This window comes from Peromyscus californicus, unplaced genomic scaffold, assembly GCF_007827085.1.
Source record: "Peromyscus californicus insignis strain IS unplaced genomic scaffold, ASM782708v3 Scaffold_3__1_contigs__length_106647218, whole genome shotgun sequence".
In the NCBI taxonomy this organism is placed as follows: Eukaryota; Metazoa; Chordata; class Mammalia; order Rodentia; family Cricetidae; genus Peromyscus; species Peromyscus californicus.
Window position 1 is genome coordinate 94779425 of NW_026294551.1, and position 27856 is coordinate 94807280.

The 27856-nt window shown below is 48.7% G+C and overlaps 1 protein-coding gene across 4 annotated transcripts; it reads left to right on the top strand.

Annotated features, from left to right (window-relative positions):
- Window positions 1-6402: 6402 nt before the first annotated feature.
- Window positions 6403-27638, top strand: Flywch2 (FLYWCH family member 2). 4 transcript variants are annotated; one of them, XM_052759178.1, is made up of 4 exons: window positions 14791-16720; window positions 18276-18438; window positions 24287-24714; window positions 27441-27638. In XM_052759178.1, the coding sequence occupies exons 2-4, from the start codon at window positions 18326-18328 to the stop codon at window positions 27530-27532; spliced, it is 633 nt and encodes a 210-aa protein (XP_052615138.1). In that variant the 5' UTR covers window positions 14791-16720; window positions 18276-18325; the 3' UTR covers window positions 27533-27638. The 4 variants fall into 4 exon arrangements, with proteins under 4 accessions (XP_052615141.1, XP_052615138.1, XP_052615140.1 ...); XM_052759180.1 differs by lacking the exons at window positions 14791-16720; window positions 18276-18438 and adding exons at window positions 18472-18621; window positions 24043-24092; XM_052759181.1 differs by lacking the exons at window positions 14791-16720; window positions 18276-18438 and adding an exon at window positions 6403-7531.
- Window positions 27639-27856: the final 218 nt, after the last annotated feature.

Here is a 27856-nt window from a genome sequence, read left to right on the forward strand (position 1 = left end):
GCTTGGAAACCAAGTTCCTTATAGTTGAGGAACAGAGCTACAAACACAGAGAGGTAGAAGGACAGAACAAACCTGGCAACATTAGTTAGAACTGGAGGTATTGGGGGTCTGGAGAGACGGCTCAGCAGTTAAGAGCACTGGCTCTTCTTCACTGGTTCAATTCCCAGCCCCTACATAGCAGCTCACAACTGTCTGTAAATCCATTTCCAGGGGACCTGACAACAACAATGCACATAAAATTTAAAAAGTTTTTTAAAAATAGCCGGGCAGTGGCAACATAGGTTTTTAATCCCAGCACTCAGGAGGCAGAGGCAAGTAGATCTCTGTGAGTTCGAGGCCAGCCTGGTCTACAGAGCGAGATCCAGGAAAGGCACAAAGCTACACAGAGAAACCCTGTCTCGAAAAACCAAAAACAAAAAACAAAAAAAAAACCAAAAAACCAAACAAAAACAAACAAACAAACAGCCCGGCGGTGGTGGCACACATCTTTAATCCCAGCACTCGGGAGGCAGATCCAGGCGGATCTCTGTGAGTTCAAGGCCAGCCTGATCCACAAAGCGAGTTCCAGGAGAGGTGCAAAGCTACACAGAGAAACCCTGTCTCGGAAAAACAAACAAACAAAAAAGTGGAGGTATCAGTGTGAACTCATGATATAAGTATACTTGCCAATTCCCGTCTCCACTTCTAAGAGGGCCTGGAAGTAATATATAACCTTAGTATTGATGAATAAACAAACTGTCATTCAGATTTTGCCTTCTAAATACATTTCACATTGGGTACTTCAAGAAAACAAGCAAAAAACAAATCATGAAGGTCTATTAGTTCCTGTTCCTTTCGTATAATAAGATACTCCAAACAACCTCACTGTGATGACATTTGTTTGGATCACAGCTTTGGAAGCTGAAACTCCAGGAAGCATATCCAGTGTGCATGAGGTCAGAGGTCTGGTCTTTAGCACAGAAAGAAGAAAGAAGGCGGCAAACACTGGAAGGGATAACCAAGTGCACGTGTGCTTTCATCTTTTTTCTTTTCTCCCCCGATCAACCGACCGACCAACCCCCAGACAGGGTTTCTCTGCGTAGCTCTGGCTGTCCTGGAACTCTCTCTGTCCACCAGATTGGCCTCGAACTCACAGAGATCCACCTGCCTCTGCCTCCTGAGTGCTGGGACTAAAGGTGTACACCACCACCACCACCACCACCACCACCACCACCACCACCACCACCACCACCAAGCTATATTTTCATCTCCAAGGAGGCAGATCATCAAGTAAGCAAAAACAAGCATTTATTAGCAATACAAGAGTCCTTTCAGTCCCCACTAGCAGAGTATGAATGGGCCTGCTTGTCTCCAGCTTCTCCAATAGAGGGAGTTGTGATACTTTTGAATTTTTGTTATGATGATAAATAATAAATGGTAATTTGGCCAGGCGGTGGTGGCGCACGCCTTTAATCCCAGCACTCGGGAGGCAGAGCCAGGCGGATCTCTGTGAGTTCAAGGCCAGCCTGGGCTACCAAGTGAGTTCCAGGAAAAGGCTCAAAGCTACACAGAGAAACCCTGTCTCGAAAAACCAATAAATAAATAAATAAATAAATAAATAAATAAATAAATAGTAATTTAGTGTAGGTTTTTCATGGTAAAATGTACAGAAAACAGAATTTATCTTTTTTTTTTTTTTTTTTGGTTTTTCGAGACAGGGTTTCTCTGTGTAGCTTTGCGCCTTTCCTGGATCTCGCGCTGTAGACCAGGCTGGCCTCGAACTCACAGAGATCCGCCTGCCTCTGCCTCCCGAGTGCTGGGATTAAAGGCGTGCGCCACCACCGCCCGGCTTCATCTTAATTCTATAATTCAGTAGTATTAAGTATATTCACAATGTTATACAACCATCACCACTACCTATTTCCAGACTTTTTTTTTTTTTTTTTTTTTTGGTTTTTCGAGACAGGGTTTCTCTTTGTAGCTTTGCGCCTGTCCTGGAACTCACTTGGTAGCCCAGGCTGGCCTTGAACTCACAGAGATCCACCTGGCTCTGCCTCCCAAGTGCTGGGATTAAAGGAGTGCGCCACCACCGCCCGACTCCAGACCTTTTTAACAACATCCCAAATAGAAAATGTATTCATTGAAAAGTAATTCCAGCCGGGCGGTGGTGGCGCACGCCTTTAATCCCAGCACTCGGGAGGCAGAGCCAGGCGGATCTCTGTGAGTTCGAGGCCAGCCTGGACTACCAAGTGAGTTCCAGGAAAGGCGCAAAGCTACACAGAGAAACCCTGTCTTGAAAAACAACAACAACAACAACAAAAAAAAAATCTCTAAACAGAATTTTACTTTTAATGACTGAATAAAAGTGGGGTCACAGAACAGTGGAACGTCATTCAAGAGTATTTGTATTGCTTTTGCCTTCTGGCTGTAGTGGTGATATCACTATAACCATTTAAATACAAGTTCTTGTTTTCTTTTTGGTTCAGTTCTCACTGTGTAGCCCAGGCTGGCCTGGAACTCACAGATCCGCCTGCCTCTGCTTCCCAGTGCTGGGATTAAAGGCGTGTACGCCATGATGCCCACTCTGCATGCAAGTTTTTGTCAGGATATATTTTTCTTTATCAATTTGGGGGTTTTTTTTGGGGGGGAGAGGGTAATTTTTAGACAGTATCTTACTATTTAGTCCAGGCTTGCCTTAAAATCACAGCAATCCTCCTACCTCAGCCTACCAAATTCTGGGATTACAATGTGTGATATTACATTTTGCTATATTTTTCATTTCTTATATTTAAGAGGAGAATTTTTGGTGCCATGATAATTGTTATTTATTATTATTATTATTAGTAGTAGTAGTAGTAGTATTGGTTTTTTGAGATAAGGGTTTCTCTGTGTAACTTTGGAGCCTGTTCTGGAACTTGCTCTTTAGACCAGGCTGGCCTTGAACTCACAGAGATCCGCCTGCCCCTGCCCCCTGAGTGCTGGGATTAAAGGCGCGCACCACCACCACTTGGCAATTTTTGTGTTTTTCATAATAGCTGTTCCAGTAGGTGTGAATTATATAATCCCCCCCTTTTCTCTCCCTCTTCTGAGGGTGAACATCAAACACAGGGCCATGTATAGACCAGGCACTTGAATGTGCTCCTCCTGACCACCTCCCCGGCCTGCGATCTACTATAATGTTTTGATTTTAAGATACATTTATTTTATGAGTGTTTTTCCTACATATATGTCTGTGGACCATGCGTGTGTCTGGTGCCCTTGGAGACCTGAAGAAAGCATTGAATCTTAACGTCTAGGAACCAAATGTGGGTGTTGGGGGAAACCTGGGTCCCTCTGGGAGAACAGGAAGTATTCTAAACTGCTGAGCCATCTCTTCAATCCCTACCATAATAGTTTTGATTGGCAGTTCCAATAACTAATGAAATGGAACATGCTGCATGTGGTGGTTGAAGATTTTCTTATGTTCTTTGGAGAAAATCTATTCAAGACCATTGTCCTTACTTGTGGGAGATGTGCTGGAGACTGAACCCAGGGCCTTGTGCATGCATGTGCTCTACTGCTGAGCTGCATCCCAGGACCTCTCTCCCATTTTTCTTTTCTCTTCCTACAAAGAAAAAGGAGGGATTGGTGGGATGGCTTCCTTTGTTTCCAAGCCTGACCACCTGAGTTTGATCTGTAGGACCCACATGGTGGATGGAGAGAGCCGGCTGACACAGATTGTCCTCTGACTCCACACAAGCACTGTAGCACATGCACACACACCCCACACACCGTGCAAATACACAATAATAATAATAATAAGTAAAATTTGTTTTAAATGTGATGCTTCACCTTCTCCAGTCCTACTTGGATGGATCATAACATCACAGAGGAGGCAGGCAGCTCATCCCTCAGCCTGGCTCTGTTGCGCTCAGCCACCACGGCCCATACCCACACTGGCCCTTACCCACACTGGCCCATACCCACACTGGCCCATACCCACACTGGCCCATACCCACACTGGCCCATACCCACACTGGCCCATACCCACACTGGCCCATACCCACACTGGCCCATACCCACACTGGCCCATACCCACACTGGTCCATACCCACACTGGCCCCAAGTGATGGCTTCCTCTCCAGTTCCTACAGCCTCCAAAATGGTTTCTCAATTTTCATTTGAAAAATTGTGTCATGCAATACAGCAAGTAGTTTGAACAGTCTTGCTCAAAATGTCATGTCCACCCAGACATGCAGTCTGGTTTGAGATAACAGGCTTTGCAGATATAATTAAGAAAAAAAAAATATATATATATACACACACACACATATATAAACATATATAATTAAGGGTCTTGAGAAGACATCATGAATTTAGGTCAGCCCTTAAATCCAGTAAAATGCTTGCTTGCTCTGCTAACACGGGGACTGAGTTCAAGCCTCAAAACCGCGTGCGAAGTAAACGGCCAGACACTAGGGTGCCCGCTGTAATTTCAGCAGTTGGGAAGGTAGAGACTGATGGATCCCTGGCCCTTAATGACCAGCCAGCTTAGCCTGATCAGCAAGCTTCAGATCCCAGTGAGAGACCTGTCTCAAAAACAAGGAGAGTGGGCAATATGGCTCAGTGGGTAATGGCAACTGCTAACAAACATTTATGACCTGAGTTCAGTTTCGGGGACCCATGTAATAGAAGAGAAGAACTGACTCCTACAAATTGTCTTCTGACCTCCACATGTCTGTACATACAAAATAAATAAATGTAAATTAAAAAAAAATAAGATGGGACCACTCGGGAGGCACAGAATGGGATCTCTGAGTTTGAGGCCAGCCTAGTCTACAGAGTGAGTTCCAGGACAGCCAGGGATAAAACACAAGAAACCCTGTCTGGAAAAAACACACACAAAAGAAAAACAACAATCAAACATAAGTGGATGGCACCTGAGGAAGACTGACCTCAGGCAGGCTTCCACACATGCTTGAACATGTGTGTACGTACACATACCATGTCTCAGTAGAACCTAAGAACAAAAACAAGCAGGGAAGGAAGACATGGTAACCATACCTGTCTACTGCTGGCCGCATGGGCTCTGCCCTCCCCTCCTTTCCTTATTCATGGACCCAAGTCACACTACAGTGTGTTGGGAGGACATTGTTGTGGGAACTTTCCTGAGAGACAAAAACAAAGTTTACTTGCCCTAAGGAGGCACCAATGACAGGCTGAAGTAACAATTCTACCACAGTCCAATCTGGTGTGACCCCAAAACAGCTTCATTACAGAAATACCCCCCCACACCCCCAGAATTGATGACGACTTCCCAGCTGCACAGATGAAATGCTTCACCTCATTAACCTTCTAGTCCACACATTCTACCTTCTGAGGCAAGGAGACCAATGCAGCTGAGTCAGAATTATCAAGAGCTGACAGATGCCGGGCGGGTGGCGATGCACATGTTTAATCCCAGCACTCGGGAGGCCGAGGCAGGCAGATCTCTGAGTTTGAGGCCAGCCTGGGCTATAGAGCGAGTTCCAGGACAGCCAGGGAGGGGCTACACAGAGAAACCCTGTCTTGAAAAAGCAAAAACCAAACAAACAAAAGAGCTGACAGGAAGGTGCTGGAGGGAGAGGCTGAGATCTCAGGTAAGGGCTGATCACCCTCTGCACCCACTCTTTCAGGGAGGGAGTATCATAGGCACAATCTTGAGGGTCTCTGGGGAACTGTTATAGCTGCTGTGATCTAGGTGGCAATAGTGTCAGGCAGTGGAGGCGCACGCCTTTACTCCTAGCTCTTGGGAGGCAGAGGCAGGTGAATCTCTATGAATTCAAGGCCAGCCTGGTCTGCCTGGTGAGTTCCAAGCCAGCCAATATTATGTAGTGAGACCCTGTCTCAAAAACCAGACACACAGGGGCTGCAGGGATGACTCAGCAGTTAAGAGTGTGTACTGCTCTTCCAGAGGTCCGGTGTTCGATTCTCAGTAACAACTTCCTGTAATACCAGCTCCTGGGGGATCCAACTCATCCGGCCTGTGTGGCCACCTGCACTCATGTGCCCATACAAACTGATAAAAGTAGTTCTTTAGCCGAGTGATGACACCACACATCTTTAATTCCAGCACTCAAGTGGCAGAGGCAGGCAGAGCTCTGTGGGTTCGAGGGCAGCCTGGTGTACAGAGTGAGTTCCAGGATAGCAAGCTACACAGAGAAATTGTATCTGGGGAAAAAAAAAAAAAGTGGTCCAGGCAGGCATGGTGGTGCACACTTTAGTCCCAGCATTTGAGAGGCAGAAGCAGGTGGATCTCTGTGAGTTAGAGACCAGCCTGCTGTTCAGAGAGTTCCAGGACAGCCAGGGCTACACAGAGAAACAAACCCTGCTTCGGAAAAAAACACTAAATAAATAAATAAATAAATAAATAAATAAATAAATAAATAAATAAATAAGAAGCTGGCAATGGCTGTCATGCTAAGAGAACAGTGTTGTACAAAAGCAGGAACTGGTAACCGGGCCTTATTCCTGTCCCTTCCAAGGAATGTAACCTATTTACTGCAGCGCTGTCTGGGCAGGCTGGGCTTGGCTCCTCTAGAAGCAGGCTGATTTTCAGAGCACTAGGCTGCTGGCTTCTATGGTTTAGAATCCAGTATGACTGCCTTTGGGGGACCTCTCAGCAGGGCAAGTGAAGGACACAGAGTGGAGACTCCATTCACTCTGATGCTTCCTTGAGGAGTAACTCCGTCATCTTTTTCTGCCCACCCGGAAGTAATAAGCCCACTCCAGGTACCACACCTTGTTGTGTGCAAGCCTGCTCTTCCTCGGTAGACTCTCACGGGTGACCTTGAATTGGGATGTGGAAATGCCCTATTCCTGTCCCAGGTAGCTGGCTGGCACAATGACAACCTTACCCTTCTCAGAGGTACTTTCCACACCTGGATTTGATTACGGAAGATCTTGCCCCCTAGGGCCTATCTCCAGGAAGTATCCTTCTCTCGCCTGACCTTCCCAGGATGTCCAAGTCTCCCCCCAACACCCCCCGCCCCCCCCCCAATCTTCCAGGCCTGATGGATTCCAGCTGAGAACCGTGTGCCACTGCTGCTGCTCCTCCTCCAGCGCTCTGCGGAAGCCCAAGCCCCAAAGCCGCCTCCCTGACGCCCCAAGGAGGACTCAAGGACCAAGGGCATCTACCGGAGCAGGTGGTCCAAGGCTCCGAAACAGCCGACCTGGGCGCACGGAACAAAGGCACAGCGACTCCAGCTGCCTGTGAGCCGCGAGCGAGGCGGAGCGTCAAGCTGCAGGTTCCGGAGTCTTACAGCTGCTTGTTTTGTTTCTTGAGACTGCCCTGGTGCTCAGTAGAAGTCCAGACTGGCCTCTCACTCCTCCTGCCTTGGCCTCCCCAAGTGCTAGAATTACAGGCACGAGCCACCATACTAGAGGAACACTGTTTGCCATACTGCAAAGGAGGAAACTGAAATAAAAACACTGGAGAGGGGTTGTAAAACCCTGTCCATACAAACCTATTGCTAATATTACTTCTTTTTTCTTTTTGGATTTTGTTTTTAGACAAGGCCTCACTAAGACAAAGGTAAGTGTTAATGCTTGACCACTATCCTGTATTCTCAGCCCTTTATATTTTTTTGACACAGAATTTCATGTAGCCCAGACTGGTCTCTAACTTGCTATGTCGTTGAAGGGGACCATGATCATCCTCTCTCAACCTACTAAATGCTGGGATTACAGGCATACACCTGCTAGATCCCAAAGAAACTCAGGACAAATAACTAAATGAGGTGCCTACTAGCGATCAAAGCAGATGCTGGCTGTTAGTTAATATGCTGATCGCCCCTTGAAATCCCACCCCTTGCTGCCGCCCTGCGTCCTGACATAAAAGCCTCATTCTAAGGAAAAACTCCTCCCCTTCCTCTCTCTGTCTTCCGCTTTCCTCCCAGGAGGGGTGCGCTCTCTCTCTCTCTCGCTCTCTCTCATCTCTCTCTCTCTCTCTCTCTCTCTCTCATCTCTCTCTCTCTCTCTCTCTCTCTCTCTCTCTCTCTCTCTCTCTCTCTTCTCTCTTCTCTCTCTCTCTCTCTCTCCCCCCCTCTCTCTCCCCTATCTTTCTCTCTCTTCTATCTTTCTCTTCATCTCTCTATTATAATAAACTCTGCACGTGACTGCAGCGTCTGGGGTGTGAATTGCTGCCCCGCCCCCTGCTGCCACCACCATGCCCGCATGATGTGCATCTGCCCAGCATGTACCTGGGGGGGTGGGGGGGGGGGGTGGGGGGGGTAAGGGATGGGGGGTGGGGGGGGTGGGGGGGTCTCCAAGCAGTAATTCATAAAACTGGCTACCTGGCTCTCTCAGCATAGCATGTACCTGTTACAGAACCCTAGCTCCTCTCAGCTTCTCACCCCTGCTCTCTACCCTAACTGTCTCCAGCCCCTGAGCTTCCCTTCCCTTTCCCAGCTTCCCATTCCTGTATAGCCCAGGCATTTGGCCAAGTGCTCTCTTGGCCTCTTGGTCCTTAGTCTCTTGGCCATTTGATTCTTCTCCCTCTCCAGGTCCCCTCCCTTGTTCCTCACTCTCTTCCTCTTCTGCTCTGCCCCTGCCCCCATCTCATGGCCTGGTTCAGTCTGGACCCTTCCAGATGCCTCTGACTGTACTCTCCCTCATATCTAAAAGAAAAACCTCCTCAACCGTACCTAGGAGTGGTGAGGTCCTTATTTCTTTCACATCACCATGTCCAGCTTTTTTCGGTTTGTTTTGTTTTTCAAGACAGGGATTCTGTGTAAAAGCTCTGGCTATCTTGCAGCTCACTGCCCAGGCCTTTTTTAACTTTTTATTTGACACAGAATATCACTAAACTTCTCCTCTTTGGCTATAAACTTATTATTTTCTTGCCTCAACCTCCTGAGTCACTGGGATTACAGTCTTGGGCCATTTGATTCAGATAAAAGTTTAAGAGTTTTTAACTCACTGACTTAATTTTCTTAGAATTACTTATTATTCCCTTTATACAAGTTAGCATTTTTTTTTTTTTTTTTTTTGGTTTTTTTCGAGACAGGGTTTCTCTGTGTAGCTTTGCGCCTTTCCTGGAATTCGCTTTGGAGACCAGGCTGGCCTGGAACTCACAGAGATCCGCCTGGCTCTGCCTCCCGAGTGCTGGGATTAAAGGCGTGCGCCACCACCGCCCGGCCAAGTTAGCATTTTTAAAAGCATAAATAAATCAGGGTTAGCATTCTTTTTTTTTTTTTTTTTTTGGTTTTTCGAGACAGGGTCTCTCTGTGTAGCTTTGCGCCTTTCCTGGAACTCACTCGGTAGTCCAGGCTGGCCTCGAACTCACAGAGATCTGCCTGGCTCTGCCTCCCGAGTGCTGGGATTAAAGGCGTGCGCCACCACCGCCCGGCTTTAGCATTCTTTTAAACATAAATAAGTTAGGGCTGCCGACCATAGCATGTGTTCTTTTACAAATACTGTGTGTGTGTGTGTGTGTGTGTGTGTGTGTGTGTGTGTGTGTGTGTGTGTGTTGCATGTGTATGTTCCTGAATACCATGACCTGTGTGTGTTCAGGACAGAGGACAGCTTTCTGAAAGTCAGAGTCACGTCTTCCACCATCTGGGTCCAGGGGATCATCAAACTTGGCTTGTCACATTTATCAATAAATGCTCTTACCCACTAAACCATCTTGCTGGCCCTTAAATACTTTTTTGTCATGTTTTTCCATATAGGGCTGTCCTAGAACTCACTGTAGACCAGGCTGGCCTTGAACTCAGAGATCTGCCTGCCTCTGCCTCCTGAGTGCTGGAATTAAAGGTGTGTCCCACCACCGCCTGGTTAAATACTTTTTTTTAATTGGAAACCCTGACTTACTCTGTTGCCCTTACTGGCCTACAACTCTATGCAGATGGATGAAGAAAATAAATAAAAAGGTAAAGAAAGGACATGACTGCTCCTAGGGATAGTGGAGCAGAAAGTTTATTGTAGATAAAAGGGAGAGTGTAGGTAGAGGCAGGGACATCTGGGAGAGTCCAGAGTGCACATGACCAGACTGAGCTGGGCTATGTGGGAGGGGGGAGGGGAAGAGAGAAGGGAGAGAGGGGAACCAGGTGCAGCAGCCAGGAGGCCCAAAGATACAAACAAAGGGTGGGTAACCAAAATGTCTGGATTATATAGGGAAGAGCCTCTGGAGGAGGGCAGCCCAGGCCCTGGGCTGTAGAGTTCAGGGTAGAGAGTGGGGGTATGCCAGCTGTCTAAGAGGTATGTGTACTCTGTAACTGAGGGATGCTGGGAAAACTCAGCCAGATCCTCTTTGATATGTTAAATAGGCACCTCAGATGTTTGTCCTGAGTTTGAATCTTGACAGCAGACTAGGCTGGTGTCAGAGTCAGAGACCTGCCTGCTTCTGCCTGAGTACTAGGGTTTGACACCGTGACTGGCCCTTGAATACTTCTTAAAAACACTAAAGCCAAATGTAGTTTGTTTTTTTTTTTGTTTTGTTTTTTGTTTTTGTTTTTCGAGACAGGGTTTCTCTGTGTAGCTTTGCGCCTTTCCTGGAACTCACTTGGTAGTCCCAGGCTGGCCTGGAACTCACAGAGATCCGCCTGGCTCTGCCTCCCGAGTGCTGGGATTAAAGGCGTGCGCCACCACCACCTGGCTGCCAAATGTAGTTTTAATCACAGTACTCAGGAAGCTGAAGCAGGAGGATGGAAAGTTCGAGGCCATCCTGGATTACCTAGAGCGTTGCAGGCCAATAGGTGGTGTTGCAAGTGTATACTCCCAAGAGTTTGAAGGGAGGAGGAAAAGAATCAGCAAAAAAAAAAAAGAAAAAAGAAAGAAAAAGAAAAGAAACAGCCGGGTGGTGGTAGCTCATGCCTTTAATCCCAGCACTCGGGAGGCAGAGCCAGGCGAATCTCTGTTAGTCGAGTCCAGCCTGGTCTACAGAGCGAGATCCATCAGGAGTTCAAGATCAGCCTTTGCTGCAAGATTTCCAGGCCAGCCTGGGCCCATGACACCTATCTCTAAAAACCCCAAAACAAAGGAAAATTAAAAAAAAAAAAAAGATGGCTGATAGAGTGCTCGCCTACCACACACAAATCTTTTGTTCATTTCACACACACACACACACACACACACACACACACACACACACACACTATGATATTTGTGGTGGTTTGAATGAGAATGGTCCCCATAGGCTCATATATTTGAATGGTGGGTTACTAGGGGGTGGAACTCTTTGAAAGGATTAGAAGGAGTAGGAGGTGTGGTCTTGTTAGAGGAAGTGTGTCACTAGGGTGGGCTCTGAGGTTTCAAAAGCCCAGGCCAGGCCCAGTTTCTCAGCCCTGTCTCTGTCTCTCTCTCAGCCTGTAGATCAGGATGTAGCTCTGGTCTTGACTGCTCCAGCACCACGCCGGCCGCCACACCACGCCGGCCGCCACACTCCCTCCCCACCGTGATGCTAATGGACTAAACCTCAGAAGCAATCAGCAAGTTCCCACTGAAATGCTTTCTTTTGTAAGAGTTGTCTTGGTTATGGTGTCTCTTCACAGCAATGGAACAGTGATTAAGACAGTGGTGAACAGCTGTAATTACCCACTTGCGAGGACAGAAGCAGAAGGAGCAGGAGCACAAAGTCAGCCTTAGCAGGAGTTCAAGGCTGGCTTAGGACAGATGAGACCCTGTCTCAAGAAAACAAAAAGCTAAAGGGATATAATATATTAGTTAGGTGTAGCCTCTTCTTGTTCTTGAGGAACTCCTGTGTCAGACGGGCGTCTTTGTCAACAGAGGCCCAGGGAGGGATAGTGCCATGGTACTCAGTCCAAGCAGGCTTGGTTGACCCCGTGGCTTTGACTTGAGCTCCATAGCAGCCAGACTCCCACCTCCTCTGAGCCCTACTTCAAGGCTGTGGAAACTTTCTATGGCCTAGCTCCTGGGCAAGGTTAGGATCCTCTTCTCCTGGTCACCAACAGCATGTGGGGCATTTGTGGTACATTTCTGTCCAGAGGTCTCAACACTCCTCTGACTGTCAGGGTTGAGGAAGCATCACCCTTAGCTGCCCACAGGGAACTCTTCCTTGTTCTGTCTCCAGTGAGAACTAAAGGCCCCAGAACCCTCCTGCATATGTGTCAATAAGGGGTGCATAACCCTAGCAACTTGGGAGGTGGAGGCAGAGAGACCACAAGCTCGGGGACAGTATGGGCGGCTCAGGGACAGTATGGGCGGCTCAGGGAGACAACATTAAAGAAACGGGTGCAGCTCAGTAGTAGAATGTTTGCCTGGCACACACATCCCACCCTCTTGCCCTCGGAGTCCTGACTCAGCCAGCTGCATGTGTTACTCTGGGCAGCTGGAGCCCAAGGCAGGCATATCCAGAGAAGGAAATCGCCGAGAGCAATATGGTCCTGCACGGTGTGCCATGGACACAGAAGCAAGTGGGGTTGAACCCCGGCATCCTGAGGTGGACTCTTCCATGTGAGCTCTGGGAAGAACAGCACCTGGATACTGCTCCTGGGCCCTGGATGACAGTCACTGTAGTGGCCTCTGTTTGTGGTCTTCTGATTCACAGCCTGTCTCCATCTTCTCTAGGGTCCCTGTGATCCAGTCCGCCAGATCTTTGGGCCTCCTGGAGTCCTTACCCGCTTTGTACCTTTACACTGCAAAGGACAGGGTGAGCTCCCCCTCCCTGGCCAGCCCCTGCAGTCCCCCAGACTCTCTCCAGTGTGCACCTTGAGGCTGCCCTCCCCAGCCCAACCCCCGATTCTTTCAGGGAGCTCCCCAGCCTTTGTGGCTTCCAGCTCTGAGCTCCGAGGCCATGACTCCCCTGACAAAAAGAGTAGCTCTAGTGGTTATCATGAGGATTAGGTAGAGCTGTGGAGCTCTGCATGTCCAGGCCCATGTACGCAATCAACACTGGGGCCTCTTAAATCCTTTGCGGTGAGGCTGATGTCATGGGGTTCTTGAACTTTGCTCTGTCTGGTCTTGGCCTAACCCAGTGCTCTAGGCCTGTGCCTTCATCTTTCACCTGCGTCTAATTCTGTGCTCAGTCTCAAGAAGGTTCCTTGGGGAGTTCCTTTGCTACCCAGAAGTCAGGAGCAGTTGGTTGAACTTTTATTTCAGAGCTAGGGAAAAACAAAAACTAGTACACTTGAGAGGCAAGCTCAGAACTGACCCGTGTCACATGTCTTTGGAGAAAGCAGTTTGCTTTAATAAACCGTTCTGGGAAAGGGTAATAGGAGTTTTATTTTCAGCTACTGATGACAGTAACCACTGTAACTGAGCAGAGCTTGCCTCTTGTCAAGGTGAGAGCAGGATGCCCAAAAGGGTACAGCCAGAAGGAATCATTCCCAGGGTGGGTTCTACTGATGGTGCCTTATCAGGAGAGGGCAGCCAGGGAGAATGGACCTCCAGGGTGGACTCCCGTGGGATAGCACATTCTCAGGAGAACATGGGGGTTAGACTGGGCAGGTTGAATCTGGAGAAGGTTCTCCACCAAGGGAAGGCCCAGATGAAACATGTCACAATCATGCTTTCCTTGGAGAAGAGCCAGCAGGGGCCTCTAGATAGATGAGGGTAGGGACAGCTTCAGTGTGCATGACATTTAGGGCCAAAGGCAGGGACCCTCGGAGGGAGTGGCAGAGAGTAGATAGAAGATGAGACTGTTTCTTTACATCCACCCCAGGGTTACCCAGCCCCCTCCCATGCTGTCTCCCACCCAAGGCCTGAATTACCATTGGTTCTCAGGACCCATGTGTGCCCAGGGCTCTGTTAGAGCATTAAAGTGAGAGTCTGGGCAGCAGAGGAAACCATCTGGGGACAAGAAGTGATTGCAGAGTGACCGAGGACCCAGGGATGAAAGGGGTGAGGGGACAAGCCTGGGGTGCTCAGTGTGGAAACTAAAGGGCTTTGAACCCTCCCAGAGCACCGTTGTGTTCCAAGATGGGAGAGAGAAGAAGAAACAAAAGCTGAAGAAGCAGGATGCCAAGGGAGGCAGTGACCATTCCACAGGCCACAAGGGCTTGACAGGAACAACACAGCAGTTGACTTCTAATCAGCTCACTGGCAGCTGGCAGCCCCGTAGAAACAGTGTCGTCCCCCTCCCCGGTCCGCTGCAGCCTTCTTCAGCTGCCTCCTCTGTCAGAATCCGGAGGGAGCCACAAGATGGCTGTGAGCAGCTCCTGGGGAAGCTCCTGCAGAGCTTTGATGGCCACCCAGACCACTCTGGGTGAGCCCAGGCAGGATTGGGGAGCCTGGGAGGAGTTCCAGCCATGGTCTGAGAGGCCTGAGGGCATCTTCCTAAAGTCCAGAGTTTGTAAGCACTGCTAAGCTATTTTACTAACCCCTGCCTCTGCTCCTCTACTTTTGGAATACTAGAATTATTTCTGTTTGGGGTGTGTGTGTGTGTGTGTGTGTGTGTGTGTTTGAAACAGAGCTCCTCCACATAGCTCGGGCTGGCCATAGACTCACTATGCAGCTGAGGCTGGCTTTGAAGTTTTTGATCCCCTTGCCTCCTCCCAAGTGTTGGGATTACCCCCCCCCCCCCCCCCCCCCGTTTTGGTTTTTAGAGAAAAGGTCTCACTGTGCAACCTAGGCTATTCTCAATTCTCTAACTTCCTCCCTCATAGTCCAAGGCCAGCCTGACCCCCAGAGTATTGGGGTTGCAGGCATATGTCACCATTCCCAGCTATTCCTGATACACACACACACACACACACACACACACACACACACACACACACACATCTATATCTATATCTATCTATCTATCTATCGATATATATATATATATATATATATATATATATATATATATATATATATATATATATATCTTTTTCAAGACAGGGTTTCTCTGTGTAACAGTCCTAGCTCCTAGCTGTCCTGGAACTTGTTCTGTAGACCAGGCTGGCCTCGAATTCACAGAGATCCACCTGCCTCTGCCTCCCAAGTGCTAGGATTAAAGGTGTGTGGTACCACCACCTGGACTCTCCTTCTATTTTTAATCTTTATTTATTAATAATTTTATTTTTGTTTTTTTGAGACAGACTCTCACTTTGTAGCCCCTCTGGCCTGGAACTCACTATATAGACCAGGTCAGTACCATCACACCCAGTCCTGCTATTTTTAATAAGTAAGTTTTTACCTTTTCCATTTAAAACTCTATATGACAAATTTTAAACTCATATAACCAGAATCTCTTTGAGTTTCTCAATAATTAAGAGTTTGTCAAAAAAAAAAAAAAGAGCTTGTCAGGAGTGGTGGCATAAGCCTTTAATCCCAGTGCTTGGGAGGCAGAAACAGGCAGAACTCTGTGAGTTCGAGGCCTGATCTACATATCAAGTTCTAGGACAGCAAGAGCTACATAATGGAGAGACTCTGTAACAAAATAATAATAATAATAATAATAATAATAATAATAATTCATAGTATAAAAGGGCCGAGGGAGATGGATTCTAATTTGGCTATGTGGTGCATGCCTGAAATCTCACAGTTGTGAAGTATGCAGGGATGATGAATATTAGCTTAGCAATCTGGGATTCCACTTGGTTTGGGTTATATACCTGCTTCTAATAATGCACATGGCAGCCTGAGACCTTTACCCACCTGTACTATGAGTGTACAGCCCTCTCTAAACAATAAAATGTTTCTCCTTATTTAATAACTATCAAATTGTACAATGTTTTGTTTGTTTTTTATTTTTAAAGATTTATTTATTTGTTATGTATACAGTGTTCTGTGTGCATTTTTGCCTGCATGCCAGAAGAGGGCATCAGATCCAATTATAGATGGCTGTGAGCCACCATGTGGTTGTTGGGAATTGAACTCAGGACCTCTGGAAGAGCAGTCAATGTTCTTAGCCTCTGAGCCATCTCTCCAGCCCTGCCTTATTTGTTTTTGTTTTGTTTTGTTTTTAAGACAAGGCCTCTCTGGGTAGTTCAGGCTGTCCTGGAACTCTCTCACAGTGGTCCATCTGCCTCTGCTTCCCAAGTGCTGGGTTTTTCTGTATAACAGCCCTGGCTGTCCTGGAACTATGTAGACCAGGCTCACCTCAAAATCACAAAGATCTGCCTGTCTCTTCCTCACAAGGGCTGGGATTAAAGGTGTGTGGTACCACTGCCTGGCGCTTGTACAGTTTCTACTCAATCAGCATCAGGAGCGCTGATCCAGCCTGATCTAAATTTAGGTGCATGTTTGTATTGGTTACTTTTCTATTGCTGTGATAAAACACCATGATCAACACAACTTGTAGAAGAAAGTTTGTTTGGGTTTAAGTTTCCAGAAGAATGAGAGTTCACCACAGCAGGGATTCAAGGCAGCAGGCACAGCAGCAGGAACAGAAATCGGAGAGCTCACATCTCAACCATCAACACTGAGTAGGGACAGCAACTGCACATGTGGGACGTCTTTAAACTCTCAAAGCTTGCCTCATGTGACATGCTTTCTCCAAAATGGCCATTCTTCCTAACTCTCCCCAAACAGTGCCAGCAACTGGGGACCAAGTTGAGCCTATGGAGGATACTCTCATTCAAATCACTACAATATACAACAAGGCAAACTCTACCTTCTAAGTGAACTTTTGGGAAAATCCTCTGTTTACTATCTTATGCCTATACATAAATGGGCATGCATAAGATTAAAACCAGTTGCATTATGGGAAAGGACATGCACAGTGAGCAAAGGCTGCCAGTCAAACTCCAAGCCCTGGTAACTGCTGAACCCCTGGAAGAGTGCTCCACGCACGGCCTGCGGTCACACTCCACACGTATCTAGCCTGTTCTTTGCTGTAAGTAAAGTTTCCTTGCTACTTTACAAATCTGTGTCTTCATTTCAATACCCCAAAAAAGGACTAAGAACATGGAAACACCTGGTCCAGACCCTGACCACCAGTAAAACTTGGTATGCTGAGGCAGGAGGACTGTGATAAGTTCAAGAGCTACATAGTGAGATGCTATTAAAAAAATAAAATGTAGCCGGGCGGTGGTGGCGCACGCCTTTAATCCCAGCACTCGGGAGGCAGAGCCAGGCGGATCTCTGTGAGTTCGAGGCCAGCCTGGGCTACCAAGTGAGTTCCAGGAAAGGCGCAAAGCTACACAGAGAAACCCTGTCTCGAAAAACCAAAAAAAAAAAAAATAAATAAAATGTACATATATATTATTTTCTCCTAAAACAGCTTCCTGTGTAGTCAAAGGTGGCTTTGAACTCTTAGTCCTCCTGTCTCTGGGATTACAGTCATGTGCTACCATGTGTGCTTGTGTGTGTGCTAATTTTTTAAAATACAAGATCTTTATTGGTTCTATGCTTTGAAAATAGCTTCCACAATATTTAATATTTTTATGTGTTTGGGTGTTTTGCCTACATGTATGTTTGTGCACCACCTGCCTGGTGCTCACGGAGGCCAGAAGAGGGCATCAGATCCCCTGGAACTGGAGTTACAGACCATTATGAGCTGCCATGTGGGGGCTGGAAGAGCAGCCAGGGCTCTTAACCAATGAACCATCTCTCCAGCCCTAATTAATTATTTCTATGTGTAGTCATAAGCTTGTGTGTGGAGATCAGAGCACAAGTTTGTGCATTCATTTCTCTCTTTCCACCTTTATGTGGGTCCTAGAGATTAAACTTGGGTAGGCCAGGCTTGGTAGCAAGTGCTTTATAGACAGCCTTCTGGCTGAGTCCAGCTATCTAACTGAGCCAATTCGACGGATTTCTTGTTTTGATCTTTTGAGACAAGGGCTTTACACCAGTGATATACGAAGATATTTATAACATAATAAATTTAGAAACAACCAAGACTGTGATCGATTGCAGACGGTGTGATTCACGAAGGCCCTTGAGTTACTGGAGAAGGCCCAGGAAATGACGTTGACTCAGGAGAAAAGATGGGGCCAAGGAGATAAAGGAACCAGAAAGGAGGGTGGGACCCAAGGATCCCAGAACCAGGGACATGAGGGAGTAAAGGAGGTGAACCTTTCCGCACGTGGGTGTGGGCCAGACAACCCCAGGATGTCAGTATGCGCAAGCACACAAAATACAGAAAAACGCAGTGTCCAGAGCCATCCCAGTCTCCACCTCCACTGTGCAAGGTTTCAGGGACAAAGTGCTACCGTCAATGAGCCAGGGCTATACCAGCAGGCGGTGACTAACAACAATGGCCGAGGGCTAAACTTATGATAATGGATGAACCAATGGGCGAGGACTGGACCAATCGGTGAGAGCTGAGCTAATGACAAAGGATGTTGCGCAGTTAGGAATGCTTCAATGAAGAGGAAAACATTTCCCTCCCCTCAATGGGACATTAAAAAAAAAAAAACTTTAAATAAATGTCCCGGCTTCCTCTACAGGGAGCCAGATCAAATACTGCGTGAAGCGAGTGGAAAGACGTCAGTAAACCATGCCCGGGATCCCAAACCCAGGCTGCTCCATCCCTTCTGGCTCCGCCCTCTTCTGGGTAATGAGCCCGCCTCTCACGCCGATTGATCGAGCGGTCCCCTCGCCGTTGCGAAGGTAATATCCGGATAGGCGGAATTTCTCAAAGGAATGGATCGCCCTCATGGCCCTACTGCGCACGCTCGCCCCGTGACCCCAGCTTGAGGTGACGGCGGGAGCCAAGGCGGGGGCCCAAAAGCACTGAGGCTGAGGGACCCGCCACGGCTCCGTCGTCCGAGAGGGCAGGGCCTGCTGCCGTCGGTGAGGACGGGCCCCAGCGGGCGGGAGGGTCCCGGCCTGGCTGTCCAGGGATCCGGGACTGGTGCTAGGGAAGGGTCCCTGGCTCTGCCCCGCTCCTTGCCCGCCATCCGCAAGGCGCTTCCTTTCTCCATGCTTCCCTTCACTAACCCACCCTACCCCTCAACCGAACCTGGACACCTCCAATCTGGAACGCCCCCACCCAATGCGCACCTACCCCAGTCGGTGTCCATTCTGCCTGGTACACGCCCATCCTTAACATCTGCAGTTTTGTCGCATCTGTCCTGGGGGTTCTTGTCCCAGTGGGAGAGTTTGAGGGCTGGGAGCTGGGGGATGCTTCAGAGACTGGGGAGGGGAGGGGTCACTGATGGGAGGGGAGCAGGGAGCCTGGGCATTTTAGACTCAAGATGAGACATGTTGGGCAAGGGTGGTGGAAGGTACCATTCTGAGTCAAGGTGATCAGCGGAAGGGAGGTGCCCTTATTTGAGACCCCACATTGGGGAAGCTGTGCTCTGTTCTGCATCTTATTCAATTCTTGGCCTTTTGGGAGGGTCACCGACTTTTTCTTCTGTCTCCCTGTGAGAATATGTCCGGCACATCCCAGTGTCAAATCGTTCCCTAAGCAGTCCAATCACAAGTCCTCCATGGCTGTGCAGGACAGTGGCTGTGGGAACAGCTGTTGGTATCCTGAGTTCAACGACCTTACCCTTCACTTGATGCTGGCAAGTTCAGTCACACAGATCAGACCGGCCCAGAGAGGGAGGGTGAGAGGATCTGTCCTTCCGTTAGGACATTCATGGCTCGCTCTCATCGTGATGAAGGTAGTTCTGTTGAGCACCCAAAGATAACAAGTGAAGTTCCAAGCCTCCAGAGCCTCGTCAGTAAGAGTTTGGACCTTAATTGTTTTATGGCCACTATAACAAATCGCCACCAATTTAGTGACTTAAAAATAACACAACTTCAATGTTGTACATTTTAGAGGCCAGAAGTCTGATGTGGGTGTTGTTAGAGTCAACGGGGTTGTATTCCTCCTGAGGCTTAGGGGGACACATCCCATCCCAACCCGTGAGCCCTGCCTCGTGCTCATCTTTCCTGCTCTTTGGTTCCACTTCCACATTTTTCTTTCTTTTTTCTTTCCTTCCTTCCTTTTTTTTTTTTTTTTTAAGATTTATTTTATTTATTATGTATACAGTGTTCTGCCTGCATGTGTCTTTGCAGGCCAGAAGAGGGCACCAGATCTAATTGCAGGTGGTTGTGAGCCACAATGTGGTTGCTGGGAATTGAACTCAGGACCTTTGGAGTAGCAGTCAGTGCTCTTAACCACTGAGCCATCTCTCCAGCCCCCTTTCCTTTCTTTTTTGTTTATTTTCAAATTGTGTTTATGTGTCTGTGTGCCACGTGTTGCAGTGCCTATGGAGGCCAGAAGAGGGCATCAGGTCCTCTGAGCTGTACAGGTGGTTGTGAACCACTTTATGTGGGTGCTGGGAACCAGATTCTGTCCTCTGGAAGAGCAGGAAGCACCCGACCACTGAGCAATCTATCCGGTGCTGTTTCTTCTGTTTGATTGGGGGGGGGGGGCAGGAGTGTGTGTATGCCTGTGGCGGTCAGAGGACAACTTGTGGGAGCTGGGTCCATGGTACGTGTGGATCCTGGGGTGGAACTCAGGTCTTGAGGCTTGGTGGAAAGCACTCTTGCCTGCTAAGCCATCTTGATAATGCTTGTTTTGGAGACAGGTTCTCCATAAGTAGGTGTGATTTGAACCCCCAGGTCCCTGTGTTAGCCTTCCTACTGCTGGGGACTGGACCTAGACATCTCAGGACTCACGATTCGGCATCTCACAGACCTGATGGTGTGCGAATGACTCCTGCTCATTGTATGCTCTTGGGTCTTGGGCCATTTTTGCTCTCCTGGGTCTCCTTAGTCATGACCAAGGTCGTGAGAGCTGCTTCCCTTTACAATGCTGGGGATTGAGTGTGGGCGAGCTCTCAACCTGGCTACACCAACTCTTGCTTCACTTTTTTTTGGGGGTGGGTGGGGATAATTGTGTGTGTGTGTGTGTGTGTGTGTGTGTGTGTGTGTGTGTGTGTGTGTGTGTGTTATGTGTGTGATGGTGTGCAATGCTTCTGTGCACACACAGAGGCAAGGGGATGTTGAATGTCTCTCCACCCTCCGCCCCCACCTGCCCACCGTATTCCCCTGGAGACAAAGCGTCTCACTTCTCTCTTGAACCGGAAGCTCACCATTTTGGCTAGGCAGATTGGACAGCCAGCAAGCTCCAGGGATCTGAATGTCTCCACTTCCCAGTGCTGGGTTTCAGGCCTGGGTGGTCAGGCCTGGCTTTCATGGTGCTGGGGATTGGACTCAGACCCTCAGGTTTGTGCAGGAAGTGCTCCCCCCGTCCCCCAAGTTGGACCGTGTGACAGTTTTCCTGCTTCATTATTCTTAGTGCTGGGATTTTAGGTGTGAGCCACCACACCTGGCTTCACTTATTTATTTATTTATTTATTTATTTATTTATTTATTCCCTCATTCATTTGTTTGAGACTGGGTCTCATGTAGCCCAGGCTGGTCTTGAACTCCTGATCCTTCCACCTCAACCTCATATGTGAGAGGTCTGGTCTGAGACTGGTTTTCTCTGAGTAGTAGACTAATAAAAATTACCTTTTGAATAAATGTATCCTATCTTTTAAAATGTGAAATATGTGCCTACTGCAAAAACAGAAAAGGGAGTTCATGGATTTTACAGTTTGAGAGGATGGGTCTGGAGAGATGGACTTTACAGTTTGAGAGGATGGGTCTGGAGAGATGGACTTTACAGTTTGAGAGGATGGGTCTGGAGAGATGGACTTTACAGTTTGAGAGGATGGGTCTGGAGAGATGGCTCCGCTGTTAAGAGCGCTTGCTGCTCTTTCCAAAGCCCTAAGTTGGGTTGGTGTGGGGGCGGCTCACAACCACCTGTAACTTTAGCTCCAAGGGAGCTGACACCCTCTTCTAGCCTCAGAGGGTACCACTCTACATGTGGCATTCACTCACACAGACACACATACATATAAATAAAAAGAATAGAAATAAATCTTTAAGATTGTGAAAGGTGGGACCATGAAAGGTGAAATCACACATTCTCATCATCACCTCAAATTCATCCCAGACCACAGGCACCGTTGTGCCGTCGTGGCAGATTTGAAGAGCATTAGCCATGCATTTTATAGACTAACCCATGATGTGGGGCTGAGAGTTCCTAAGATCCCACCGAGAAAAAGGGCCTCAGCACAGCACAGCCTCACAGCTGTGTGACTCAACACAGATGATGTTGACTTTGATCACCTGGTGGAGGTGGTATATGAGCTCTGTTACTATTCTTAGCATTCCTGTTCCCTTGGGAGTGAGTCACTAAGTGACAAGGGGGAGGACTTAAGGTCCACCTTAGGGGAGGAGCGTACTCTTTAGAATTCTGCTAGCTTGAGACAGGATCCTGTTTAGCCCGGCCTGGCCTTGAACCCTGTACATGGCCAAAGGTGACTTTGAACTCCTGATCCTTCTGCCTCTACTTCCTAAGTGCTGAGATTATAGGCATGTGCTACATAAAAAGCTTATGTAGTGTTGGGACTGGAACCCATGGCTTTGTGCATGCTGGGCAGGCACTCTCCCAACTATGTCCCCAGCCCTGGAATTCATGAGGAAGACTTGGGCCCTCTCTAATATACATTCAGTTATTTATATCATTGTGGGTTTGTCTTGTGGATATTTTATTCTTAGGATTATTTTTTTAAAGATTTATTTATTATCTATACAGTGTTCTGCTTGCATATATGCCTGCCAGCCAGAAGAGGGCATCAGATCTCACTCTAGATGGTTGTGAGGTACCATGTGGTTGCTGAGAACTAAACTCAGAACCTCTGGAAGAACAGCCAGTGCCCTTAACCTCTGAGCCATCTCTCCAGCCCTGTTCTTAGGATTATAATCCTGCCCATTTAAGGGTGGACTCCACTCTGGAGCACTTTTCCCCATAGCTGGCCTTTCTTACTGGAATTGGCTCTTGGCCGGTAGGACTGGATTTTAGTCCTAACTCTTACTGGCTGTGTGATACTGGGCCACTCCGCTAAGTGCCCAAGGTTACATCCCTGGGGGCAGAGTGGGATGATGGCTATACTTGGGAGGGACATCATTGGGTTCCAGTAACGAAGGTCAAGATTGACATCAGATCTCATCCCTGACTCGGGTTGCTTTGTGTTGAACTTGGACAAGAAAGCCAGTGGGGCAGGGTGCCTGACCTCTTCCTCACACCATTTTATCCAAGAGGTTTCTGGGTCTTGCTGTTGTGTGTGTGGCATGTGTGGCGTAGTGTGTGTATACATGTGACATGCAGTGTGTATATGTGTTTGCAGGTGTGCTCTCCTACACATGTGCAGGTCAGAGGTTGGTACTGAGTACCTCCACTTGCTTTTTTTTTTTGGTTTTTCGAGACAAGGTTTCTCTGTGTAGCTTTGGAGCCTGTCCTGGAACTTGCCCTGTAGACCAGGCTGGCGTCGAACTCAGAGATCTGACACTACCACCTGGCAACTTTTTTGAGACAAGGTCTCTCACTGAACCTAGAGCTCACTGTTTTGGCTAGACTGGCAGGCACACTCTCCCCTGGGGTCTACCTGACTCTGCTCCCCTCCCTGCAGTGCCAGAGTTACAGAGGCTGCCACACTGGGCTTTCTAGGTGAGTGCTGGTATCCACACTCAGGACTCATGCTTGCACAGCAAGACTTTGCTCACTGAGCCTCTGGGTCACTTCACTTTGTCAATTTGTGTTCTGTCTGAAACAAGATCTTTTCTTCCCGTGCTGTGGATTGACCCACTCAAATGCCAGGCAAGTGTGCTGTGTCCCTGAACTATATCCCCAGACTAAAACTAGAGTTTGTTTTTTTGTTTTTGTTTTTGTTTTTTTTTTGACAGGGTTTCATTATATAGTCCTGGTTGTCCTGGAACTCCCTATATAGATCAGACTGGCCTCAAACTCAGAGATCTGCCTGCCTCTGTTTCCTGAATGCTGGGATTGAAGGCATATACTATCATGCCTGGTCCTAAATTTTAATATGCTAATTTTTATTCTATCAATTTGTATTAGTCTTTTTGTTTGTTTGTTTGTTTGTTTGTCTCTGTGTAACAGCTCTGGCTGTCCTGGATCTTGCTTTGTAGACCAGGCTAGCCTCACTCATGGAGATCCGCCTGCCTCTGCCTCCCGAGTGCTGGGAATAACGGCATGGGCCACCACTGTCCGGCGATTTGTATTAATCTTATTTACTTGCTATTAAACCTTTTTTGAGGTTCTGGGGATTGAACTCAGGACCTTTTGCATGCTAAGCTTGAGCACTACCACTGAGCTGCACCTCAGCTTAGCTCATGTGTGTTTTCTTTCCTGACATTTACATTGTACAGGAGACCCTTTTCTTCTGAGTAATGGACTAATGGGGAAAATTCCCTTGTGAGTAAGTACATCTCATCTCTTTTTTAGATGTTAAATATATTGCCACTGGGGGCATGGAATGAGTTCACGGCATACAAGATAGTCAGTTAGTGAAGGGTGAAATTACTCATTCCCACCATCACCCCAAGCTACATTCCAAATCCATTTGGTAGCACCCCCATCCTCCTCCACTGACTGCTTTGCCTCCTCCCTCAGGACAGAGCCCCTGGACTCCCAGGTTCCTGGCCAGGGAGGTGGAGGAAAAGGAGAGACCTATCTGCCAGGGCGAGTGTGGCCTGAAGGCCAGGCTGCTGGTTCTAGGATGCCCCAGCCCAAGCCCAGTGAGCAAGAGGGTGAGAGCGTGAAGGGCGGCCAGGAGCCAACTCCCCAGCCTGGCATGGATGTGGTCCCAGCAGCCCCCAGGAAGCCCAGAAAATGCTCCAAACTGGTCCTGCTGACAGCGTCCAAAGACAGCGCCAAAGTGGCTGGGGCCAAGCGCAAAGGAGTACACTGCATCATGTCCCTGGGGGCACCAGGCCCTGCCACCCTGGCCAAGGCTCTCCTCAAGACTCATCCCGAGGCTCAACGGGCCATTGAAGCAGCCCCCCAGGAGCCTGAGCAGAAGCGTAGCAAGCTGGACCCGGGTGAGGCTCCTGTAGCTGGCGCTGCCCCCTCAAAGATACCTGGCCCCTTTCAGAGCTGCCACAGGCACCTGGCTCCAGTTCTAAGAGTCCCCGCTCTTCCTTCCCTTTGCCTTCATGATCCCTGCTCCTCTACTTCTGAGCACAGGTGGGAGGTGGAGGGCTCGGGTTACAGGTGCTGCTGGCATTCCTTGAGGAGCCTGGGTCCCTAGGGGTTACAGGTGCTGCTGGGCGTTCCTTGAGGAGCCTGGGTCCTTATTCTAGCCCCTCCTAGTCTTGCAGAGTAGCCTTGTCCCTTTGCGTCCACGAAGAGTTCCCTCTGCATGGCCTGCATGCCTTGCTTCATCACAGGAGTGTCTGGTTGAGGTGGGCCTGCTGCCATGCACTTCCATGCTGGAGGCTGCTGGCGACTCCTAAGGGCTTGGCTACATACAGATGTTTCCAAAGGCCTGGGCTTCTTGGTCCACCTGCCACCTGTTCCACAAGCGTTTCGTAGCCAGTACAAAGAGTGCCATCATTTCTTCAGTCAGCCAGTTTACCTGTGTTTGTAGACTTGCAGCTCTGTGCTCACTGGGCACTGGGACTCCAGGCCAACAGGAGCTGTGGGGACTTCCCTCCCTGCCTCTTCTGCTCCAGCTCCACCCACAGTGAAGCCGCCACAGAGGATAGAACAGGGCTCTGAGGGACTGTCAGGAGGCAGCAAAACAGTAGCCTTAGAAGTTGCAGGCTGATGAGGGTACAGAGCTCCCTGGGGAAGTTCACTGCTCTCTTGTCTTGGTTTACGGTGGTGAGATGGTGGGAGATGATGAGCAGCTTTAGTTTACTCACCCCTTACTCACTGCTCCACCTTGGCTGTGTCCCTTCCTCCAGTGGGACTGGGTGAGTGCTGGATGGTGACAACTGTCCCTTTCTCACACCCAGCTCAGGCTGGCCTCATGTCAGATTCTTGGGACCTGTGGTTACCTCAGGCCTCCCTGGGAGTAGTGAGGTGGCAGGTAGCAGAGGAATTGGCTGGGGACTAGCAGAACAGAGCTGGCAGATGTCCTTGGAGCACTCAAGAGAGTGGAGGAGGACAGCAAGTGGCCGACTTGAAGTGCTCAGTGTCAGGACATTGGAGTTTGTGCTGAGGTGGGGGAAGAATGGCCACAGGATGTACAAGTCAAAGACTTGAGACTTGGTCCAGGGTCTGACCCACTTGCCAGTACACATAGTTCCCAAAGTCACTAGAGCTGGAAGGAAAGCCCTAGGCCAACAGCACCTGGAGGCCCAGGGAGGGTGACAAGACACCTTCTTAGGTGGAGCTGGAAGTTCCCTGACCGGGATGTCTTACTCTGTGTGTGTGTGTGTGTGTGTGTGTGTGTGTGTGTGTGTGTGTGTGTGTGTGTGTGTGTGTGTGCCCATTACTGTGTGTGTTCTGTGTGTGTGTCTATGTGAGCATCTCTTTCATTGTCTCTCTTGTGCCTTTGTGTGACTTTTACCTGGGAGGGTGAGTGTGTGTCTGAAGCAGTTTCCCCTCCCCACTAGGCTTGGAGCAGGAGCTACTGCCACTCAAACACACCCAGTGGCAGGGAAGAGGTAAATGAGCTGCTGATCTCTCCCAGCAGAAGAGTGTCTGGCAGGCCTTGAGATGGTGGGGATGAGGAAAGCTGAGTCCGGGCCCCTGCTTTCTGCCTTTGCACAGGTGGCCCCTTGGGATCAGCCATGTACTCACTGGCATGAGGAAGGAAAGGGCGCTCCTGTGTTACCATCAGTTAGCTAGGCTGGGCAGGGGACCCTGCCTCACAAGTAGAAACTTAATGGGATATCTTAAGGTCACAAAGATTCATAGTCCCACTGCCCACCCCCACCCATAGGGGCTAAAATCTCAGGAAAACCAAGATGGAGTGTCCATAACTACAAGCCTGGAGTTCTTTGGGGACCATAAGGATCCTCAACCTCCCACCCACAGCTGGAGCAGTACTGAGAAGTCAAAGACCTTGATATGCTGACTCTCTGTGAGTGCTCGCACTAGTCAGTCCTGCTCGGGGTGCCTCCCTGTCTCCACAACCTGGTTCTCACCAGCACACAGGTAGAGGCTGAGTCTCCAAGACCCTTGGGAGGCTGATCTCAGAGAGTCTGTCACTACACTGAGGCCACCTACACAGAGGGAAAGGAGCAGAGTCTAGCTGGGATCTGTTCTTCCCACAAGAGTTGGGTATAGACACATTACGTGTGTCCTTTCCAACCATGGGAGACTTTAGCTTGCTTCTTGTGTAAGTTCAGGCTCTGCAACACCATGGCTTCTTTGAGAACTGGGACAAAACTCACTTCTCCAGATGAAACACAAAGGAAGGACGGTACCCCTTCAGGGCTGTGCTGGGCAGGCGCTCTTGGTCAGTGGACAACTTCCTGCCTCCCGTTCCCACATGCACACCTCCCTGTCTCTGGCCCACCCAGGGCCAGGTGGTGGCGATTCAGCCACTTCCTGCTCAGATGTTTCCTAGAAATGACTTTAGAAGTTCAGGTTTGTAACCCTGAACTTGGTGGCTCTTTATGAACAGTGTCTCTGGTGTGGTGAGTACATCTCTAAGTTAGTTAACAAAGATATCTGGCCCTGTGCTGACCCCTAAGCCAAAGTGAGGGTGGCTCTCAGCTTACAGTAGAACAGTGTGAGCGCAGGGCCAGCCTCTCCCAGCCTTCCTTTGTTCTTTGTTACCAGCCTGACCTATCTGCCTTTCTTCCAAACACAGATGGCCCAGAAGACAGCGGATGGTCTGGGGTGTCTTCTTCAAGTCCCAAGGAGACCACTGTGCTCCCCAAGGCACCCAGCACTTCCCCATAACCTTGGCAACTGCTGCGGCATGTGTTGCTCACTGCATCAGTTACTTTTATAAGCAAGAGGGAAAAAGAGAGAAAATAAAAGAAGCTGTATGCTATTTCCCACCATGGGTAGGTTTTTGTTGCTGCTGCTGTTTTTTCCGAGCACAGTTTCTCTGTATAGTCCAGGCTGCCTGGAACTTGCTCTGTAGACCAGGCTAGCCTCAAACTCAGAGATCTTTCAACTACTTCTGCCTCCCAAGTGCTGGTATTAAAGATGTATGCCACCACCTCTAGGCTAGGGTAGGTTTAAAACATTGTAGGACTGTAGGACTTTGGGTCATTGGAG